Source organism: Xenopus tropicalis, chromosome 1 (assembly GCF_000004195.4).
Source record: "Xenopus tropicalis strain Nigerian chromosome 1, UCB_Xtro_10.0, whole genome shotgun sequence".
Lineage (NCBI taxonomy): Eukaryota > Metazoa > Chordata > Amphibia > Anura > Pipidae > Xenopus > Xenopus tropicalis.
The window spans coordinates 58,518,890-58,542,214 of record NC_030677.2 but is presented as its reverse complement, the minus strand read 5'-3'; the positions used below and the strand labels follow the sequence as shown (position 1 = coordinate 58,542,214).

At 39.1% G+C, this 23,325-nt stretch overlaps 1 protein-coding gene across 4 annotated transcripts in view; it reads right to left on the bottom strand.

Annotated features, from left to right (window-relative positions):
- Positions 1-11,371: 11,371 nt before the first annotated feature.
- znf827 (zinc finger protein 827) overlaps positions 11,372-23,325 on the bottom strand; it is a 108,637-nt gene continuing 96,683 nt past the window's right edge. For 2 of the 4 annotated variants that reach the window (XM_002938935.5, XM_012955597.3), the window contains exons 12-14: positions 22,694-22,885; positions 17,625-17,802; positions 11,372-16,398 (exon numbers count right to left, since the gene is read on the bottom strand). In XM_002938935.5, the coding sequence (XP_002938981.2) occupies positions 15,591-16,398; positions 17,625-17,802; positions 22,694-22,885 (1,178 nt within the window). In that variant the 3' untranslated portion in view covers positions 11,372-15,590. Of the gene's footprint in view, positions 16,399-17,611; positions 17,803-22,693; positions 22,886-23,325 lie in introns of all 4 variants that reach the window. The other 2 variants (XM_012955598.3, XM_031895507.1) reach the window with 2 other exon arrangements.

Here is a 23,325-nt window from a genome sequence, read left to right as displayed (position 1 = left end):
TTGCCTTGGTGGTGCATATCTATTCAAAGGATACTGAATTTCCATGTTGGTACCAGCTTATATAGGAATGGAATCTAAATTTCCTGCTAAAAAGGAAAATAGTGAGAGGTTAGTTTACAGCCACTTTATCAACCAAATTCATTTTACATTTGTAAACATTATTCTATGAAATAGTCTCTCTACTCTCCCCACAAAAATCTGGCACTGAGGCCCTGAACTTGTTCTACCACTGAAAATATACTATAATCAGTTTTAATATCCCACTTGTTTGACAGGATTTCTTGTCTTCTTTTGTGTACACATACTTGGGTATCTGACTTCCTCTGTCAGAAAAATCCTTCATTCCCGAGCCCCAAGTCTGCCCAGCTCTTTATCGTCTCCTGCTCCCCTCTTCCATTAGAATTCATAAGAATTCACTCCCCCTCCCATCATAATGTGTGATCTATGTTTACAGCAGCACAGAAGCTACTGAGACCAAGCTAAAATGGCAGCTGCTATCATAAACAGAGGGAGCTAGAGCTGTTTACTCAGGTATGGTAATGGTTTCTGCAGAATAAATATAGTGTTCTAGTTGGCACTAATGTGGCAAATCTATTGGCAGTAAAATTCCAAAAATGACTTTCCTTCTCATTTAAACTTAAAGGTAGGCTACAATAAAAAGATTTAGCTTTTGGCTTTATGGGAGGATGTTAATGAGACTCTTCATGATAATTACATACTAAATACTTACTGCCAACATTTGTATTATTTGAGAAAACTTACTTTTTGAGACATTTTCTTTTCTGTGGCCAATAATCCAGTCTTATTGTCAGGACCTGCCTGTACCAGAACTCAGGACTCTATGTTAGGCAGGTTCAGCATTACCTCACTGAGCCAATGGAGACCTTGGGCATCCAGCCCTGAACATTCTGTTAACCCCTCTTCTTTGCTTCTGTGTTTATGTTCACCTTCTCCTCCCTTAATTAGCCCAGGTGGTTCCAATCAGACAATTAACGGGCTTTATAAGCCTGTCACAAGCAACCCCTGGTTGCTTGATCATTGAGCCCTTTTGCGTTCCAGTGTCCTTACCTGCTTGTTCCAGTCCCCGTTCCTGCCCGCATACCTGCCTGATTCTGTTCACCTTACCCTGTTTTTCAACTCCTGTTCCTGACCTCTGTTTGATCTCCCGGTATTGACCTCGGCCTGATTATTGGACTTTCCTTGCCTTCAGCCTGCCTTTGACCACTGCCTGTTATTCCGGACCCTCCTTGTTTTCTGCCAGTCCAGACCCTCTGCCTGCTTTCCGTATTTGTTTCGTCTTCTGCCTGCCTCTGACCACTGGCCTGTTGTAAGGACTTCCATATTTCTTATTACTCAATTTTCATTAATAAATAATGTTTCCGCAACATAACTTGTTTCCTGGCTATCCACAAGTGAAGTACCCCCTGTACCCATATTACACGGCATATAAGCTCCTACCTGCCAGCCACCCACCTGTGGCTGTTCCTGACACTTATGCACATTTATGGTCAGTCTGTGCTGCAAGGATAGTTTACTGGGATGGCATGGTCACGTGGAAAATCAGTCTTCATCTTCAAGCTTAGCTTTGGGATGCCTAATTGATAGGGTCAGACGGGGCCACCGGGACAAATCCCAGTGGGCCCCAGCAGCCCAGACCTGACCCTTGCCGGCGCTCCTCCTGACCGATTGTTCCTCTCATAACGCTTTAAATTTACATGAGCTCAGGGGAGGACGTCAGGTGGGGGACCCTGTGGGGGGTTAGGGGGGCCCCTGCAGGGAGGGGTTAGGGGATGCAGCCGGCAGGAGCCCTGCACCCCCCAGTCCAACCCTGCTAATGAATCTGCTAAGGTTTTAACTCAAGGGAATTTTTTTTACGTGAAATGGCTGTCACTGAAATGGACATCTTGTGTATAACCTATAACCTGGCAGGAAACACCAACAGAGATTCCTAAAAAATGGGACTGGCTCTCCTAGGGGACAAAAAGCAAGGGATTGTGGGCCAGCCAGATGGTTAGTTACTTTAAAACGTAGGGTCAATATTTCTTCTCCAGAATATTCCTGTAAGCTCTGCCTGATTCTTGGGACTATAGCAAGATGACTATCATTACAATATTTTCATACATCTATCATGAGGACCTCATCCAGATTTTGAACCACAAGAGGGTCTGACAACTTCTGTCTGGATTTTAAACCAAGGTATTAAAAGGACGAGAAAAGCTTTAAATTATGTTATTGTTAGGGATGCACCGAATCCACTTTTTTTGGACTTGGCCAGATACCGAGCCAAATCTGAATCCTATTTAGCACATGCTAATTAGGTTTACCTGACAAAAAGTCATGTGATTTTTAGGATGCGGTACGGCCAGAAGCATGGATTCGGCTAAATCCTGCCGAAAAAGGCTGAATCCTGAACCAAATCCTGGATTCCATGCATCCCTGGAGCGGGTATAATTCTAGGAAAACAATTCCTACGTCCCCAGATTTTTAATACTTTCAGCAAGACAGCTTTATGTGCTCTTCAGGGGCGGGCCAAGCCAGCCACTACGCTCACCACCGCTGCTTCCCCCTAACCACATCCGCCCCGCGAGTGCACAAATGCGAATATAGCTTGCAGAGGGGGAAGCGCAGGAAATTAGCGGTGGGGGTAAGAGATCCCGGACTACGGGTTGGCAATAGTGCCCACTGTTGCACCCTAGGCAGGTGCCTCTTCTGCCTACCCCTAGTTCCAGCTCTGGTGTTTTTAATTTACACTGTATTAAAGGACACAGACAATAAGTTACCCAGGCACCCCTTATAATAGACAAAAGAGCAAACCTATCTTGCATAAAATTTTTGTAGGAATTTTTAATGAACAGTGTTTTTAAGTCCACTATGAATATTTGACAAAGAATTCTAAGGGCCATTTACATGGCAGTTGTTTACTTTAGGGACATCAGATCTACAGCTTTCAAAATGCTGTGAACTGCATGGTATTTGACATTCCATGTATATAACTGAAGTTGGCCCAGGTAGGAAATGTAGAAACCATAGATACTGAATGTCTTGATAAAACCTGTGAGGATTTTGCCTCTCCAAATGCTTGAAGGCTAAAATTTATTTGGTTTTGGACTGTGTTCATTTTCACACATGCAGACTATACATAAAATTCTATCTCTTGCTGTTTACACAGCTGAACAAAGCTTGAGGAGGAATGGAATTATAAATTAGCCTTCATGGAGCAATGTCAGATTTTGGCACTCGTTTTTCTCATAACCACATTAATTCAGGGCTTGGCATCGCATTCAGACATTACATATTTTTTTTATAACGGAAGAATGTTTAAGAAGAAGAGCCGATCCCCTCCCTTTAGGGTTTTGTCATATCAAAGCAAATATGGAAAAGAGGGACTAACAGCAGAGAAAGTTGTTCAATGTAAAGAAGTGTTTGTTCATTTAGGTGCACAGGAAAGTGCCGAGGCAGAACAGCATTCAGTTTACTTAGTTTTCTGTATCTTGCAGAAAATAAGTTACAGAAAACCCTAAGGAATTACATACTGTGACACATCTATGTGCTAGAAAACTGGATTAGTCTGGTGGTGAAGTGTAAGAAAGTACCTTCCAGGAAGAGAACCCATAAAAACAATGTATTGGGTATGGCTCCCAGGAATCATCAGGTAGTGATCAAAATAATGATATTAGTGACTGGCAGAGATCACTGGTGCCTGTCTAGTGCTAGCGGCACTATGAAACGTTACAGGCTACGTGCCAACATTGCTGACAATATAAATGAAGAACTGCAATAAATAACTACCCTAACTGTAATAGACTGGTGGATGTTGATGGTGTGTGTGTGTGTGCGTGTGTGATGAAAAACAAGACTGCAAGACATACTGTTTATGCTTGAAAAACACCTAGAAAACCCTACATCCCTGAGATTAAAGGAATTTAATGATCTCTTTACATGGCACAATGTGACCTGATGACCAGGAGCATGTAATGGCACAAACATAATTTCCAGCAAGACATGCCCTTTTCTTATTGCTCCTATACACAGGCAGGAGTAGTTAAATCCTAGTTAGAGGAACATGAAAACCAACATGTCTCATGGGCAGTGCCATCAGCAGATCTGAATAGAACTGAGCCACTGTGGAACAATCATCGCTCACATTACCCAAAACTCTCCTGCAACATATTCTCTATGAATGTATTGATTACATGTATGCTCAGGAAATCATACTAGCGTAGACTGGAATAGCAAGTATACTCCTGTGGCACGACTATCAAGAACATTTGTGAAATGCTTGTTCTGCCTTTAAAGCAACAAATACATTATCTTTCATACTTGTTTTTCACTTAGGGACAAAAGCCATACAAAGCCTGTGTTGTTTTCTGTGTGTATTATAACTGCTTGTACAATGTAATACATGGCGTGTACCTATTCAGCACAATATCAATAAACCTGTGTATGGCACTCTTCAGCTTGGAAAGCCAATATGCCATATAACATCACAATTCCAGAAGCATATAGTAGATCATTTAGATATCCAGCGTTTTGGGTACTTTAATATTTAAAGGAAAGCGTATCACTGGTACCTATCACAGGAGGTTCATAGCCAAAGCTACAGACAGGTTCTTTAGAGTCAATGCCACATGATTTTGTAACCCTTTTATAGTTAGCAAATACTCATTTTGAAAAACTACAAACAAAAGGTAAATATGCCTCAAGTTTATCTGTCCAAGACAGGTGCAAAAGTTATCAAAAGTAGATGCAATGTAAAAACCAGGCATAAGATAGTGTGTTCTCAAAATGTTATAAAGCATAATAGCAAGCGATGTGGGAATAGGAGCAAATTAATAAAAATAACTTTCCAAACACTTTGGCCATGGGGTCTTTGGCTACTCACACACTCACACTCTAAAAGTAGAGAAAGAGTCAGACACCCAGGCACAGTAACCAAACAGTAGAATCTGGAACAATAATATTACTATATATTGCTATATAATTATATGTTATCCTGTAAAAAGCTTTTTCTTGGAAGCCTCCCCCACTCCCCTGACATTACTGTATATTTAGGCTTTACATATCAAAGCCAATCAGAAGAGAAAAGAAATCAATTACTCTGCTTTATGCAAAGATGCTCATCAAATTCTACTTTCAATTTAAGCACAATGGAAAAATATCTGACTCCTTAAATGTAAACAAGAGAGCATCTTACTTTTGAACATAGAAAAAAACTACCTGGGCGAGTAGCATGCAACATGTTGAATAAATAGGACTTGTACAGGTATTTCATTCATTATCCAGAAACCCGTTATCCATAAGGCTATGAATTACAGACTCTCTCTAATAGACTCCATTTTAATTAAATAACTAATTAACTAACTAATAAAAATTTTCCTTTTTTTGTGTAATAATAAAACAGTACCTTGTACTTGATCCCAACTAAGATATAATTAATCCTTATTGGAGGCAAAACAATCCTATTGGGTTTAATTCCAAGCATTATGGATAATTGATTCTATACCTGTATAATAATTTATAATACAATTTGTATCAGTAATAAGAAGCATTCGCTTATCAAGCCTTTTAAACTACATTGGGGGAATTATATTTCAAGCGGGATTGAAGTACATTTGGGTAAGAGTGCTGGGCAGTTGGAATTTGTTGTTTGTTGTCGTCTCAAAACCATGTGTTTATGTTACAATCCTGCTTGCACTGAACAAGGGTGGTCTTCCATTTCCTTGCCAAGTAAATTTCCAAAGCTGAAAAAAATGTATTGTGTGTGTAATATGTATGTATGTATATCTTTATTTATAAAGCACTACTTAGGTACGCAGCGCTGTACAGTAGAATTCATTAATACAAACAGGGGGTTAAAGATAATGGATAAATACAAAGTACAACAATAAATACAAATAAATACAAGGTGCAGTTGCAATAAGAGTCAGAAACACAAGATGAAGGAGGTCCCTGCCCCGTAGAGCTTACAATCTATATGGGAGGGGTAACTAACAGACACAAATGGGCAAATGTAAGTGCTGTAGGTCACAGTGGGTGACACTACAATATAAGTGCCAGTTCCCAGATCAGGTGCTGGGTGAGTGCTCCAAAAGGTAGTCTTTAAATTTAGTTTTAAAAAGACTGAGGGAGGATTCTCTCTGGAGGAAATCAGGGAGGGAATTCCAAATGTAAGGGGCAGCAAGGCAGAAGGGTTTAAGGTGGGAAACATCTGTAGTAGTTGGGGGCGAAACCAATAATTTGCATTACTTTTTTTATTATTTATTATTTTATTATTTATGTATTAGAAGCTGCCACAATCCAAAAACATACAGGCAGGTTAATTGGCTTCTAAAAAATTTATCATAGTGTGTGTGAATGTGATTGGGACTGTAGATTGCAGCTACTTGTAGTGCCTACTAAAATAGACAATGCTGATCTGATAACAGGCTCAACATGTGTTTTAGAAGAGGCAATTCTCAGTATTGTCTATAGCTGCTACTAAGTAGCTCCGTGTGAATTCACCCTTATATTGCAGCTGAGGACTAAGTGCCAAGGAACCACAATCCACAAATCATGGACCTCTTAATGTTTGAGGGTGCCATGGTGAGCAACAATAGCTTTAGGGCTGTGACACATGAGGAGATTAATCACACCGCAACAAATCTCCCTTGTCGTGGGCGACTAATCTCCCCGAAATGCCATGGAATACGCGGCAGCGCAATTTGCCGAAGCTGCCTTGAGAGGAAACTTTCGTAAATAGCGCTGCTGCGTATGCCATCCCACCAACTATTTACATTCTGCCGGTGGCATGGCATTTTGGGGAGATTAGTCGCGGCGCAACTAATCTCCCCGTGTGTCACAGCCCTTATAGTGATGCATATTATAATGTCATTGTAATAAGGCAAAGGAATACTGTCTTATGTGGGTTAAAATGACTTCACTAAGAGGCAAAATAATGCTATAGTAAAGCCTACATTCACTATTGTAACTAAAGGGTCTAGAATAGGGATCCCCAAACTTTTTTATCCATGAGCCACATTCAAATATAAAAAGTTTGGGGGGCAACGCAAGCATGAAAAAGTTTCTGAGTGCCAAATAAGGGCTGTGACTGGTAGCCCCTATGTGGACTGGCAGCCTATAGGAGGCTCTGTTTCGCAGTATCCCTAGTTTTTATGCAACCAAAACTTGCCTCCAAGCCAGAAATTCAAAAATAAGCACCTGCTTTGAGTCCATTGGGAGCAACATGTTTCTCTGGAGCCACTGGTTGGGGATCGCTGGTCTAGAATTATTATGAGAAAATCACTTTGAAGGCTAGCATTATACATAGTAAGAAAACCCCCAAAGGCCAGATGCTTGATGTGTGACTTGTAGAGTCGAGACAAGTCAGCTTGAAGGACCCTGTCATCAGACCCCAATCATTTAATTCTGCCGGCCATCCAATTTGTGCAGGAACTGAAGTTTCCCATGATACATTTTAGTATATTCAGAATTATAAGATGATTTACAGTTTGTCTTCATTTTATTCTTTACTGTTTAAGAATTAAGATTTTTCCCCTCAACTCTCAGACCTGGAATTTAAAGGGTTATCTGGTTGCAAGGTGATAATTACACTAGCAACCAGGGAACAGTTTTGAAATCTAAATGAAATTATCTTTCACTGTAGAAGGCCTGAAGAGAAAAAGGACCAACACAAAATAAGATTATCGATAAAAGTGAAGCAGCGGTCGATTTATTTCCCGGTGCCCGAGGTCACTTACCCTGGCAGCATTTTCAGTTACAGGCTCAAAAGTGGCAGAATAGGAAGGCTAAGAAATCAGCAAACTATACAAAATAAATTGAAAAGTTGCTTATAATAGGCCCAACTATAACATACCAAAATTTAATGTAAAGGTGAATTTTTCCTGCATTTTTTTAACATCCTGAAGGAATTTAATCCAAAAAATGACCCACCATAGGCTGAGGGCCCTTTAGCTGTGATAGAAAAGAATGTGTGATGCTAACGGCGCGGCAGAAATGGCAACACTGATAATAGAAAAAGCAGAGAATGTGCAACACAGTACAGAAAACCAAAAGCTTTAATTATAAATAATGTGGCTGCTTCTTAGATTTTGTTACCCATCGTCCAGGGGCAAACACAGTCTGAATATACCCATAATCTGGTTGAAATAAAAGCAGGAAGAAAGCAAAGGACAAAGTGTTCAAAGTGTTTATGTACACCAAATACAGAATCTGTCGGGAGATCATCATACAATGTAACTGACATTCTCCCTACATTACACATCTGGTTTCCCTGGGTGGGAGGAGTATCTGTAAATTTAACAATAACACTTTTGAAATAAAGTGCAGGATAAGCTATAAACATTTCTATTGGCTGGTATTAGTATCATTTCATATACTGTATATACTGCATCTGCATAAAAGGCATAGCTTTCTCTTCTTTGAGTAAAATGTTGTATTCTTGTATTCAGTTCTGCACCTTATTTTGTAATGAATTAAATGGCAATGATATCTGAAAACTCTATGGAAGCAAGCCACTTATGGAACTCAAGGTCACCAACTAGCAGAAAGGAGAAGGTCATATCTATCACTGACTTCTACAGAGACAATCAGTAAAATATGTCAGTACATGTATGGGATCAGTTATGTGGAAACCAGTTATCCAGAGAGCTCCAAATAACCAGAGGGTTATCTCCCACAGACTCCATTTTAATCAAATAATTCAAAATGTTAATATGTATTTCTTTTTTCTCTGTAACAATAAGCTTGAACTTGATCCCAACTATGATATAAATTATATAATTTATCCTTATTGGAAGAACAACAATCTTATTGGATTTATTTCATGGTTAAATATATTTTTTAGTAGACATAAGGTATGGAGATCCACATTATGGTAATATCCTAGAAAACCCCAGGTCCAAAGCATTCTGGATAGCAGGTCCCATGCCTGTATTTGTGCAGGGGGCATCCAACACTCAGCTATGGCCCCATTTCCTACATAGGTAGAACATTTCCACTGACAGGTGGAAGTCAATGAGACAGCCCCCTCACAGCTGTGAGATACTGGAGGAGACATAACACAGCTGGACAGAGATAGGGATGCTTTCCATTGCTTATTGTGCCAGCTGCTTTGTGGTAGACTGTGGTTTTATCTGAAGTTTGGGACATGATCAAAGAGTGTTGTGTTGGTGGTATCCTAGTGACTCCTGCTTGTTGTGTCCGTATTGCAGAAGCCGGTAATAACATGTAGGCTGCCTGCGATATCATGGTCGCTTTGTAGGAAACGTAGCACTGTAAGGGTCAGAGCTTTTGTGCAGCCCATGCACTGCTACTCCCAAATAAGAGCATTTTTCCAAAACAAAAACAATTGACGGAAGATGCTTGATATAAAAAAAACCAGCTATATCAATGACAAAGACTGCTCTGTATAGCACACGTATAAAATGGATGAAAATGTATGGAACGCTTCAAATTTTGAAAGTTTTAAGTTAAATATTTATAATAGTAAGGTATTAAAAAAAGAACAAATCTGGGCACTGTTGTCTTTCCCAGTTAACTCATAAAAGTATTACCAATACAATTAGAATTGTAAGATTTATGGGGCGGCATGGCCTCCCGCCTACTTCCTGTATCAGTTAACTTGGGGCAATTAATCTTTGAAATCATTTATATTTATTCTTTATTTATTGCAATATCTGTACTATAACTGTAAGTAGCACTATCAAATGATATACATACTTACAAATATGTTCCCATATAAAGGGAATATAATACATATAAACCACAGATGCTTGGGTCTCAGTGCTTCCTAAGCAACAACCAAGCTCCAAGATTCACAATTCAAGATGAACTACTTGTATATAGTTGCACCATATTTGAGCCTTAACTACTAACTCAAGTGGAGTTGAGACTTGAAGTCCTCATACCCTAGGAGGCAGCAAATCCACCACCATTATCATATGTATAAAGTGCAGAGACGGGCAAGCCGGCCAGGCTCCATATGTGACCCGGCCGGGCCACCTCGCCCCCACTGCTGCTTCCCCATCCCGCGTGTGCACAAACAGGTGCATGAATACACACATGCGGGGGGAGCACAGAACGTAAATTGCGCATTCGCCATGCAGAGGGGGCAGTGCCAGGAAATCAGCGGTGGGGGTAAGAGATCCTTAACTAGGGTTGGCAACAGAGGTACCTGCCTAGCGCCCCCTCACTGTTGCGCCCTAGGCAGGTGCCTCTTCAGCCTACCCCTGATTCTGGCCCTGAAAATGTGTCCATTTTACAAAAATTTAGTTTTGATACTGTTTTACATATTTTCCCATTTTGTGATGGGCTGTGCGCTCCCTCAGAGATCACCTGACAGGAAATAATGCAGCTCTAACAGGAAGAAGTGTGGGAGTAAAAAACTGAATTTTGCTCATTAATTGGCTATTAGAGAATCTGGCCAAACTGGAATATCTACATCAGTAAATATTGCCCTTTTTACGTCTTCTCCCTTGAGCCACTATTTTGTGATAGTGTGAGTGCTAGTGATGTGCGGGCGGCCCGATACCTGCAGGACCCGCAGGTTAACCCGTGAGTCAGGCAGGGGATCAAACTTGGCCATCCTGCCCACGGCCTATAGGAATGTGCCCGCCATGCCCTGTCCCTTTTGTGATATCATTGTGGGGCAGGTCTTTAAATAGAGGGAAGAAGCCGGGCTGGGTAAGGTTTGGGTTGAGGATTTCTCAACCCGCACATCACTATTGTGTGCTCCCTCAGACATCACCTGACAGGACATAATGCAGCTCTAACTGTAACAGGAAGTAGTGTGAGAGAGACACCAAAAGACAGAGCTCTGTCCATTTATTGGCTGATGTGCCTAATATGTATACTGTACGTGCCCTTGGCTTGTTTGTGTACACCGTAAATCATATGATCACAGGGGGCGGCCCGTAATACTTTAAATGGCAGGTTTCTATTTAGGATTACCCAATGGCACATACCTACAAAATAGTTTATTTAGGTTTTACATATGAGATGTCTGATCTTTTTATAGAGACCTGCATTGTTTGGGGGTATATTTTTCCTTTAAGGAAAGTCCTACAATGGCATGAATTCCAGTAATACACCATGGAGATGAGTAGACATGCAAAGGATTTGTTCAGCTGGTTCAGAGCTGGTGGGATCCGAGTTTCTGGACTGCAACAAGAACCCACATAGTCACAAAGTCCCCCACAAAGTCTTCTAAGTCTTTTAATACTTACGAGTTGAACTGCCCAATTCAGTGTGAGCAAGGCCTCTAATCCTCATGTATATTCTTTCCAACACATTTTTGCTCTTATATTTTGGAAAGAAGCTGGTGAACCGGGAGAGAAGGTCTCAAAGCTCATACACAAACAATAAATTCTTAATGCATTCGTACAAAACACATTTTTATTCTGTCTTTGAATTACAATGTATCCTCAAGCCACTAAGGTAACCAGCAGCAATTCTACTGTGTAAAGAAACGGCTTCCAAGCACAGGGAATAACAAAGTAGAGCAGGGGAGTATATTTAAAAAATAACTGTAGGACAGAGGCCATGCGCAGAAGCTCTCCCATAGGAAACCCAGATACAATGGTCTAGAAAGGATATGTGAATGGGCAATGGGTGCCTAGAAATCATTTCGGACTTCTTGTCATTTTTCTGCTGGAATTAATGGTGGAGATGAAGGTGGAATTAACAGCAGCACCATTTATTTTCCTTTATAGAAAAGTGGGAAGCGATACAAAACCCCAAGATGCATCTACTGAAGTGTGGGCTGGGCAGATAGGCACTGGCTTCCGCAATGTGAATAAGCAAGTCAGTTACTTGCATTAAAGGTCTGGCGTGGGGCCCATTAGGAACTGGCAGTTATTATATCCTGATTTATTCTTCATCATCTGCTTTTATAGGAGTGTATTTTTATACATGAAACACCTATGGCACCGACTCATTCCAAATATCTGTAAAAACAGGCTCTGTCCATGTAACTATCATTAAATGCAAGTGTGTCACACAATACAGCTCAAACAGTGACCACAAAACACACCTAGGTATCAGGAACACCTCAGATATACTTCTTTTTTTCATTAACGACAATTAATGGCTGCTCAGCATTGTACATTAAAATGAATGAACCTTCTCCGCAGATTCTGCCACCTAAATGTTAGGTATGTAAAGAAGAAAATAATAATAATATATACAAGTATAGTATTATTAGAGAGGTTTAAGGCCACCCTCAACTGTAACAGCAAATGTTTAATAACACAAAAACAGAGAAAATGAGCTAAATTACTAAAAAAAGTGCTTTTCTTTCCCTTTGATCCATAATATCTAGCAAAAAAAAATACCCTAATAAAATCCAAGGTGAGTTTATGGTCTGTCTTTCTTTCCGTCAAATATTTTTGAGTGGATCTGTTTATCTTTAATCAGACAGATGCCGTGTGCAAACAGTATCGATACAGGGAAAACAAAGTCTGTCTATTTTTTTCAAAGGGTATTGGCACGCACTGCATTTACATTAGCGCTACCCACTATGCACAGGAAAATGCATGAGTAGCAGAGATGCCAGTGCTGTGTGCGCCGTGGCCCTAATATGTCAGCCCCACAGCCCGGGGCTGTACAAACTCACATCATGCCCTACCATTGGCCTGTAAATCAGTGACAAGGAAAAGTGCAATATTAAGCACTGTGCAAAACTGCCTTGTTTAGCCTGGGTACTTTATACCCAGCATTTCTCCAAACCCTTTTTAATCCTTTAAGTGGACTGTAAAATATTAATGTTTCTAAAGATAAAACAGTCGCAAAAAAGAAAGGTACCCACTGCATATTTTCTACATTTTCCCTTCTTCTTTTTTTTTTTGTTACTAACTAAAATGCTAAAAATGGAATCTGCCTCCTAAAATCTTTAAACTTTGCTTTCCTGCATATAAATCATTATCGATACAGAGATACCTGTATAAAGAATGGCTGCTCTTAGTGGTCCTGGGGCACAAGGAAAAAATGCCCTTGCTAGCCCAGTATTTGATAATCTAGCTGCTTTCTATTACTTATTGGTGAATGCTGGGAGTATTGAGAGCCCTGATGCTGCTGCAGCTTCTTCCCTGAGAAATAAGCATGCACCAAATCCAGAAAGGTTGAATACCAAACCCTAATTTGCCAATTCAAATTTGAAAAAGATTTTCAAAATTGCCCCAATTCTGAGCAAAAACAGTGCTAAACATGCTAGTATTCAGCCCCAAACTGAATTCTGCCTTCAGTGCACCCCTATTGAAAAGGATGAATATGTGGCCCCGTGCTTTGCATTTGCTTCCATGTTTTCTAGAAACATGTATTTTTACTGAATCCAACACAACAGATGTAGCCACCAGTGGCTGTCTGTTAGTTCTTGAACTACAAATCTCAGCACCATACACTAACAATATTGCTCATGAAATGCATGCAGAATCATTACATCATTCTGGAAATCTGCAGGAATACAAAAGTTTGTGAGAAGCCCTCATCCTTTTTCCTATCTCATCTGCCACATTCAAAGATGTCTGTGCACAGATTATACAGTGTATTTCATTTGTTCCCCCCTTCTTATATCTGCAGGAATGTAAGGTTTAGCCTTTGTAAAGGAGATTTGAATTAGTCCAGTGGAAATATCAAAGCTGTAATTATAATTTGACGTGTTTTAGGGAAACAGGTGAATGTCACACAGGGGGTTTTGTCTCAGCCACACTTTTTTGTGGCTTGTCTCTCTATGAACGTTGATTTTGTCCCCTAAACAAAGATTAATTCATTTTGAGTAGATAATCGCCATTATGTAATCACAGTGTTCTTCACTGACCTTTTTCTAGATCAAGTGGCAGATCTATGAAAATTCACATAAAAAAAGTGGATGTGAAAAAAATAACTGCGACAAAACTTTTTCTTCTCAAATTCTTGAGAAAAAATACAAAAGAATATTCCTGTGCGCATTATTCCATCCATTTCCAATGAGGCTAAAAAAAATTGAATGTTTTAATAAGTGGAAAATAAATAAAGTTGTTTGACAATTCATTGACTTCTACTAAACCTCGCCAGCTTTTGTGGATTTTTTTCTTTAAAAGGTACAGGCTGTTTATGCTTCTCAAGAATATTCTCATTTGTGTTTTTTCACTGTTTTTTTCTTAATTGGTGAAAAAAAATGTAAAATTGACCCCCCCAAAGTCTCAACATGTTACCTACAAATCTGTGTGCCATGGTCATTAATACCCCATGCTGATCACTGACAGATTAGTGATCATACACAAAAATATGTTGATTTGATAAGGTAAAACTAAACTACAACTCTCAAACAAGGAGATGTAGTTGCAATAACAGCTGAAATGTCCATTGTTTTGGGATAAAAACCCAAAAATATCAAATAGAGCAGCATGTCTGTAACATTAGAGAGAAGCTATAAATCTCTATTTTAATCATAGAAAATAATTACTTTATAATTATTAAATTTATACTGACATTTCTGGAATTACAGTTCCCCTTCTAGGACCTGACCTTCAGGGGAATACATTTTATGCTTCTGACTGTTGGTTTAGATGGACGTCAGGCTCCTGGCAGTGTGCAGAGGGCAAAGCTATCTGTGGGTTGACTTCCAGCAGCAGTTAGAAATAGACTGACAATAACCCCAAAAAACAGAATTGTCTTACAGACATAAATGCTCTCCCCGTGGCCTCAGGCCCATGTGGGGACAAGGTTACATTGTTTCCATAATGGTCAGTATCCCTTTAAAAAACAAAAAACCAGCTATCCACTCTGAGAAATAAAAAAAGAGACTATTTGGATTTTATACAATAAACATTTGAACTTTGGCAGCCAAAGACCCAGAAGTGCATGTAATAGTCCTATTGGCTTTGGCATAATAATGAAATGTTTAGGATGTGAAAATATTGTAGGAAGAGGCTAAACAATAGGATGTCAGAGCATGGCTGTGCGTGTTTGTTTTTTTTTTTAAATAAATATTGGGGTTTTTCTGGGGGTGTGTTGTTTGTATAGAATCTAAATATATAGTATATACATGGAAAACCTAATAAATATACTTCCACTGGAAACCATTTTGGCTAAACATATAAACCACACAATGTACATATATTTCTGTATACTCTGTGCCAGCGTGGCACATAAATACATTGTAAATCCCAGAACTGCCATTTACTCTGCAATGGCACGAGCAGAGTTAAAGTGGCCATGGTCACTAATGGATTAAATTACATTTATCAACATTTTGTTGATAGAAAAAATAGGTGGAGCAAACTACAGTGCTCACATGGCAATAACTGTTGGGGCAAAACATTTCTCTTAAAAAATGAAACTGTAACTTCATAAGTGCCAGCGCTTATATCCTTCCAGGGCATTCAGCCTGCGCTGAGGTAAAGGGGAAGCAGCCTTTTTGATATGTAGAACTATGCAGTAGGTTACCTCTCTGAAGATTTAATTAAGCAGCTTTTATGTAAATGCAATAAGTATACACACAGAGCCCATTAACTAATCTTGCTAGAGATATACAGTACACATTTTCATACCTTTCAAACCTATATTTTGCAGCAATGTATACCTGCTGGGTATCTGAGACAGAGCAACGGTTGCCCTTAAACAGTTTTTGCCCTTTCTGTTAGTCCAAGGTAAGCAAGGAAGGAGTGCTTAGGTGTGGAGACACCTGGTGGTGCCGTCTGAGGTCGGGGTGGATGGAATGTGACGTCGAAATGGTTCTTGGGAAAAAGCATAGTTAAGGGAATGAGATGAGCAACCTCGGAGTTCTGGTACCTATCAAAGCTTGATGAGGTACCGTTTACTGCAAAGGCTTTAAGTGCTAAATGTGTATCAGCCCCCCGGCTCTGGGCAGCAGACATGGCCACTGTTTGTAGAGCCTGGGAAGCAGACATGACAGAGAGAGGCGATAAAAGGCTCCTAGGGTCATTAACAGTTAGCAAGGGTTTAGCCTCTTTTGGAGCTGGAGTTGGGAGTTTCTTCTCTTCTTCCATTAATTCACCATTCTGGTGCTTTTTGACATGGCGACTGAAGACAAATGGGTGCGTGGTCTTAAACAGGCACTCTTCGCAGCTGAAGGTCTGGCGTGGAGAGTGCTTGAGCTTCTTGTGCAAGTTGAGATTGTCTTTGCGTTTGCAGCTGTAGCTGCACTGGTCACAGTGAAAGGGACGCTCTCCTGTGTGGACACGGACGTGCTCAATCAGCTTGTTAGCTGTCTTTGAGAGATAGCCGCACTGGTCACACTTGTAATGGTTCCCAAGACGGTGCCCCCGGACGTGCATTTCAAGCTCCAGCTGGTTTGCTTTCACTGTCTTGCAGATTCGACACTTGTACTCCATCTTGTAGTGTGTCTTTAGGTGACACTCCATGGCTGCGGGGCGGTTTGTAGAGTAAATGCAGAATGGGCACCTGGCAAAACAAGTACATGAGAAGGCAAATATTACTACAAATGTGGACTACTACATGGATGTGTGCCCAGACCTTACTCCAGAGGTGGGCACAGTTCTGCTTCATGTGACCTCAACTAGAGATAAGACTGTAGGAAAACTGCAAGTTATTGTTGTGATAATGTAGCAAACATAACATTAATACAGGCTTCTGTAAATCATCATTTATATTTTTAAGTCTATTGCAGCATCAGTAAGTACTAATCAGAAAAGGGGCCATTATGCCACGTCTGTAACTAGCTAATATTTGTAACTGGGACTACTCATGCATTCTGTGTAAATGGAAACCTAGGCCTCAATCATTTAAAATGCCACTTGTCATAAAAAGATACTTAACTATAATAGAAATAATTTTTATTATTATTTTTTTACAGCTGTGTATTTCCCCTGGCATGGGTTAAGTTGTTTGCAATAAGAAAAAGGTATCATTATGTATTCAAAGTTTGGTGGATTTTTTTTTCTAAAAAAACACTGCCAGAACCCCTTAAATTTCTGCAAATATTATAAATATATACATTGTTATACATGTTTGAACATCCTCTTTAGAAAAAGAAACAAAACACAATTTTCTGTTTGAGAATTATATCTGAAACAGAGCACATGGACCTGTGGCTTTTAAAAGACAATGCAAGGCAGGGTGCAGTGTAGAATAATGTGCTTGGAACCAGTGTGTAATGTTCATTTGGGTTATGTAAAAAACTGATTTATAGTATTAAAGATTCAATAGCTTTGTACAGGGGCCACACAGCACCCCCCCCCCATCTAGCTGACCAATCAGAAATCAAGTTTAATCAATCTAATATATAAGATCCTTGTTTCTCCTTGGTTTCCAACCCACCCCATGGCTCTGGGTATAGGATGATGTAGCCCAAGTGTACCTGCAATTGCTAGAGCAGGGATATCATCACCCTTACCTCAGACAGGTAGATATAAAATGTGTTGAATATGCTTTATTTCTATCTAGCTTCCTTAGTTAAAAAAAAAAAAAAAGCAAAGGCGCATGCCTCTGACCCTTATTGTACCGAAAGAAAATCTACAAGGCAGTATTTTATGTGGTATCAATGAGCTACTGTTTGGAAAGAGTATTCTATGAGGGTGCTGTTTCCTACTGAGGTTCCCACACATTAAATATAACAGGACATTACATGTGCTAAACACAGGAAAAGGTTTTGTACTTGCTTTCCTTACTTGAGCCCACCGGTGGGGACTGTGTGGCATTTCTTGTGTTCTGTCAGCTGCTCTGGTGTCTTCATGAACTTATGGCACACGTCACATTCATACATCCGGGTGATCAGGTGGATCTGAAGGTGACGCTCAAACATTGTTTTCGTTTTGCAGACAAAATTGCAGAAAACACACTCAAATCCTGCAAATTAAAGGCACAACAAATTGACTAAATTATTATAATTAAAACATAAATTCATCACTCATATCACCTTCATTTGTATTCAGAATAGTTGTGTTCAAGTTGTGACCTGCCAGCCACAAATCCCAGAATCCCAAAGTTATAGTTCAAGAGCCGTAGGAGGATATCCATGTTTAAGGGTATGACAGCAAACCCATACGGTCTCCAATTTAGGCAAAATAAGACAGTAATAGACATTTAAGATAATCTGCAACTAAGAAGATGAAAATCTGTTGGGTGTGTACATGGTAAGGGGAACTACCACACAGTTAATGGTTCAATAATTGAGAGTTTTCAATAAAATGGATCCTTTGGCCAGCCCAGGATTTTTAAACTGCATTTTTAAAGGCGTGTTTATCAGGGGGTAAACTCTCACTTTCACCCACTTGTAAATATGCTCCTAAAAATCCCATAGAACATAATAGAGAGACGATCAATGTCACTCTGGCAAAGTGGGGTGAGCTTTACTTTCTTGATAAATATGTGGAATAATGTAACATAGAAAATACACAATAAAGAATTGCAATATGAAGGTAAGTATATAGATAAACAACAAATTTAACAGTGAAACATGCAAACATTTATTGGTTCTAATTATTTGCAAAAATTAAAAAAACAAACCATACTATACCAAACGACAAAACTTTGTTGTGCTGCTTGAGTGGCTCTTTACATAGTATTAGTTTGAGAATACTAAACTATATGCTTAATACAGGGTTGTGGCTGTGGCCCTGCACGCTGTATAATATATAAACGGAGGGTATATAAAGGAAATGATCTGTGAATGCCACACTTCCTCTGATGAAGCACCCAATGGTGCAAAATGAAAGGAGGGTGGAAGTATGGGGACCATGTGGCACTGGGATGAGCCGTTTGTGCCGTTTGTTTTTTGAATTTTTGCAAATCATTAGAATCAATAAATGTTTGCATGATGCACTTTTAAATTTGTTGTTTATCTATATATTTATATTCAGGACCTTAACAGTGAGATATAGATATTAGATGGTCTCTCTCTCTGTCTATTATTTATTGTTGTAATATGAAGGTAAGTGTATAAATCAAACAGGAAAAAGCAATAGCTAAACTACTCTACTCACTATGGCTAAAATTTGTGACAATGTCCCAGCTCTGGGATATCCTGTTTACCACTTGCAGCTGATTGATAACATCAATACCTACAGTATGCCAGGGAAAGATCTCTAAATAGCAGTCTGTGCTGCATGGACAGTTTTTCTGCTTCATGAATAGGTATAACAAACAGGTATGGGGTCTGTTGGGGTCTGGAGACCCGTTATCCGTAAAAGGTCTGAAACAGAAAGGCTGTTTTCCGATAGACTCTATTATAATCAAATAATTTATGTTTTTCAACATGATTTACTTTTTCCCTGAAATAATAATAATAAAACAGTACCATGTCCCAACTAAGATATAATTAATCCTTATTGGAGGCAAAACAATCCTATTGGGTTTAATTAACATTGAAATTATTTTTTAGTAGCCTTAGGGGCAGATTTACTAATCCACGAACGGACTGAAAGCATCCGAATGCGTTTTTTCGTAATGATCAGTATTTTTGCGACTTTTTCGTATGTCCCGCGATGTTTTCGTGGCCGGTACGACTTTATCGTATATTTTCCGCGACTTTTTTGTTGCCGGCACGAAAAAATCGGATTGGTTATTCCGCCGTTTACAATTGCTCAATACGAAAAAATTGTGAAAGCGACTAAAAAGTCACGCAAAATACGATAAAGTTGTGACGGCGACGAAAAAATTGCACAAAATAGGAAAAAAAACGTGGTGATGAAAAAGTCGCAAAATTTTCGTTTCCAATCCGATTTTTTCCCATTCGGGATCCGGATTCGTGGATTAGTAAATGTACCCCTTAGTCTAGAGTATGGAGATCTAAATTACCGAAAGACCTCTTATCTGGAAAACCCTAGGTCCTGAGCAGTCTGAATAACAGTCCCATACCTGTACTAAAGATTTGTATAAACTGAAGATGGGGTTGATTTGTTATTTGTTTGGCTTGATTTGTTATTTCATTGGCTTGATTTGTTATTTTCATTGGCTTGGCTTATTTGCAAACTGTTTGCAAGGGCTTGTTTGAAAACTGGAGGGTGCAAAGTTTAAAAAATGGGTGCTATTGTTCCTTGACAAATTGCGACAAGTCTCTTGTAGCAAACTAAAGGTCGCCATACATGGGAAGAGTCGCTTATTTGGTGAGCTCACCAAACAAGTGGATCTTCTTCTGATATGCACACCTAAAGGTGGGTATATCACTGAGTCGATGTGGGCCTGTGCACATACACAGGCAAAAAAGCTGGCAAATCACTTAAATGAACAAAATCTGTGGCTGAAATCTGTGTATGGCCATACTTGTGTATCAGTCAAATTTGCACGTTTGGGAGCCGCAGCATGGGGCAAGCAGTAAGTATGGGGCTGGGCTGTGCCCACCAATGCTATGCTGTGTACCTCATGCTAGGTTACAAAGTTCAGTGCAAAACGCAGGCACTTCTGCCATTCTATGTAGGGAGTAAACTGGTTCAAAAAAGGGACAATAATAATCAAATGGTTTCCATGACTATGATGCCCTTTGAGCCCTTTTTGGCTTCAATGTTTTATACTAATTTCTCCAGTAAGTCTTAATAAGAACCCAGGAATTTTGCAGCAGTAGTCTCTTGAAGCATCTTTATCAGCACTATAAGTGCACTGCATGCAGAACAGAAGAGAAAAGAGAAGAGCGCTTTTTGCAGCTGCATTTCTAACTAGATTTCCTTAGGAAACAATAATTGCATTTGTAGAAATTCCTGATTAGAATTGAAGGAAGCCATCCTTTTCCCTATGTGTCCAGTCAGTGGACTTTTAAACAGGCAGGAAGTAGTGGAAATAAGCTGATTTGGCAGGGCCGCGGACACATACATAAACAAGCCAAAATCTAACTACATATTTTTAGGGCCACTTTCCACTGTGAGCTTTGTCCCTCTGTTGCAATGGAATTTCAGTCTGACAAATGGGCAGTTGGCAAGTACACAAACAAATCAGTGCATAGTCGGCGCAATAACACTATGCACTGAATCCATGCTTTCTGGATTTGGTTGACTGCACCACAAAAAAGAAAAAAATGGGCCAAAATATTATACAAACCTGAGTTTTTTTTGCATATTATGCTAAAAGAAAAGAGTGCAAAAAGTGTGGGAATTGCAATGATTCTTATAAATTCAGCAACCACGTGTTTCAGAAGATATATTTAAAGCATTTTATTATTTTTTCAAAATTAAATGATTATATTTGATTTTATCTGTATAATCAATATTTTTGTATGTGATAAAAAAAAAGTAAAGCCTAGATGAAAGAAAAGGTAAATTATTGTCCCATAACAGGACGCCCAGATCCTCCATGTTCTTCAGAAGCCCATGCACAGTATGCCGGGCACACCATGGAGGGCACAGTACATATACTCTGCCTGTGGTAGGAAAAAAAACCCACAGAACTAGTTGAACCCAGTAGCAAAGTCTTGTTCAAAATGGATGTAAGTTACCTGCCAATGGGTTACTAACCAGGACATTAAATTAATTTAAATGAACATTTAATTAATGTTAGTATGATGTATACTATACTATTCTGAAACAATTTGCAATTGGTCTTCATTTTCTATTATTTGCTATTTTTAAATTCTTTAGCTCTCGAGTTTGGAATTTCAGCAAATGTTAAAAGTTAACTTAAAGGTGAACCATCCCTTTAATACTGGATTCAGCTTCCCTTTAAAGTTTGCAAAAATAACCTTGTAACATATAACAACTTGCCTACCACCAGTTAACATGCTGGGAGAAAGGTTGGAAAGCATGGCTCCTATCTATACTTATCCTGTTTCATTCCATTAGGACCCAGTAAATCAGTTCTAAATAACTTTAATGAGACCAAGTATTACACAACACATAACATGGACATTTTGAAAAGAACCTGGTAGCCTTAACATTGCAGCCTGTTAGAGGCTTCTCAGTAGTGGATTTGTTTTGATCTTGCTCATAGGGACAGGAAGTAGAATGTGACTTTACTTTCATTTTTAGATTTCAATTTCTTTGTAATTATAATGTAATTAAGACAACAGGCACAATATATGATCTCTGTAAACTACTGTGGAATATGTTGGTGATAAATAGAGATTAAAGGAAAACTATACCCCCAAACAATGTAGGGCTCTATAAAAATATACTGCATAAACCAGCCCATATGTAAAACCCTGCTTCATCTAAAGAAACCATTTTCATATAAATATACTTTTTAGTACTATATGCCATTGGGTAATTGCACATAGAAAATTGCCATTTTAAGTACTAAGGGCCGCCTCCTGGGATCATAGGATTCACAGTGCACACTAACAAGCCAAGGCACAGCTACATGCTAGGCCCCATCAGCCAATGAATGGATAAAGTTCTGTCTTTTACACCCACACTTCATTATTTCCTGTCAGCTGATCTCTGAGGGAGCACACAGCCTATTACTAAATGGTGGCCCAAGGGAAAAGATGTAAAAGGGCAATATTTACTGATATATATTTCAGTTTGGCAAGATTCTTTACTAGGTCACTTAACAAAATATAAACTTAAATATAATCTGTTAAGTATTCATTCTCAGGGTATAGTTTTCCTTTATTATTATTATTATTATTATTATTATTATTATTATTATTATTATTAATAATAATAAAATAATAATGATAATAATAATAAATTTATATAGCAAAAGCCCTCTTTAAATTCATTTGAATATATCTCCTAATACAGACAGTAGTCACAGTAGTTAAAAAAGCCCATACTCAAGATGGCAGAGAGCCTGTTTCTGGCCACTTTACCTTTATCTGACTTCTCTTCATTGCTGACAAAGGGCTGGGAGCCAGGCACTACGGAAATAACCAACAAACTGTTTGAAGTCTGGTTTCTCAGTGGGGTGTCTGAATCTTCTTTACTGTTGGCTGAATCACTGAGTGTAGACAAGGACGAGGAAGAGGGGCTTACTGATTCACTAGGGGTCTTTCTATCTTCTCCTAGAACATCACAAAAAGAAGATGTAAAGAAAGTATTTTAAGCAGTAAGATAACTAAGCTTGTGGTGCTTTTACTATATTGGTCTACTGGCCTCCATATTTAATTCCCTTTATCCAATGATGCTTTCATGCTACTTGGAGCCAAAGGATTATGATACTGGCCATGTAATTTGTCTAGACCACTGTATGGCCTGAAGCAGCTGTGTGGAAAAGGCTCTGCAGTTGGAGTAATGTAAGACAAAAAAATCTAGGGCCTTGAAACCCAAAGCAATCAAAAAGATGTTTTATATGTTTTCTTACAAACAGGTGACCAGTAAATGCTACCTGGTGACTACTTACTATGGATTATTGGATCTGGTGCAAACCTTGCTACTATTATTTAATTACCCCCTTAGTGACATAATGCAGTTTAAAGCCACATTTAGGGAAAGGCAGTGTGCA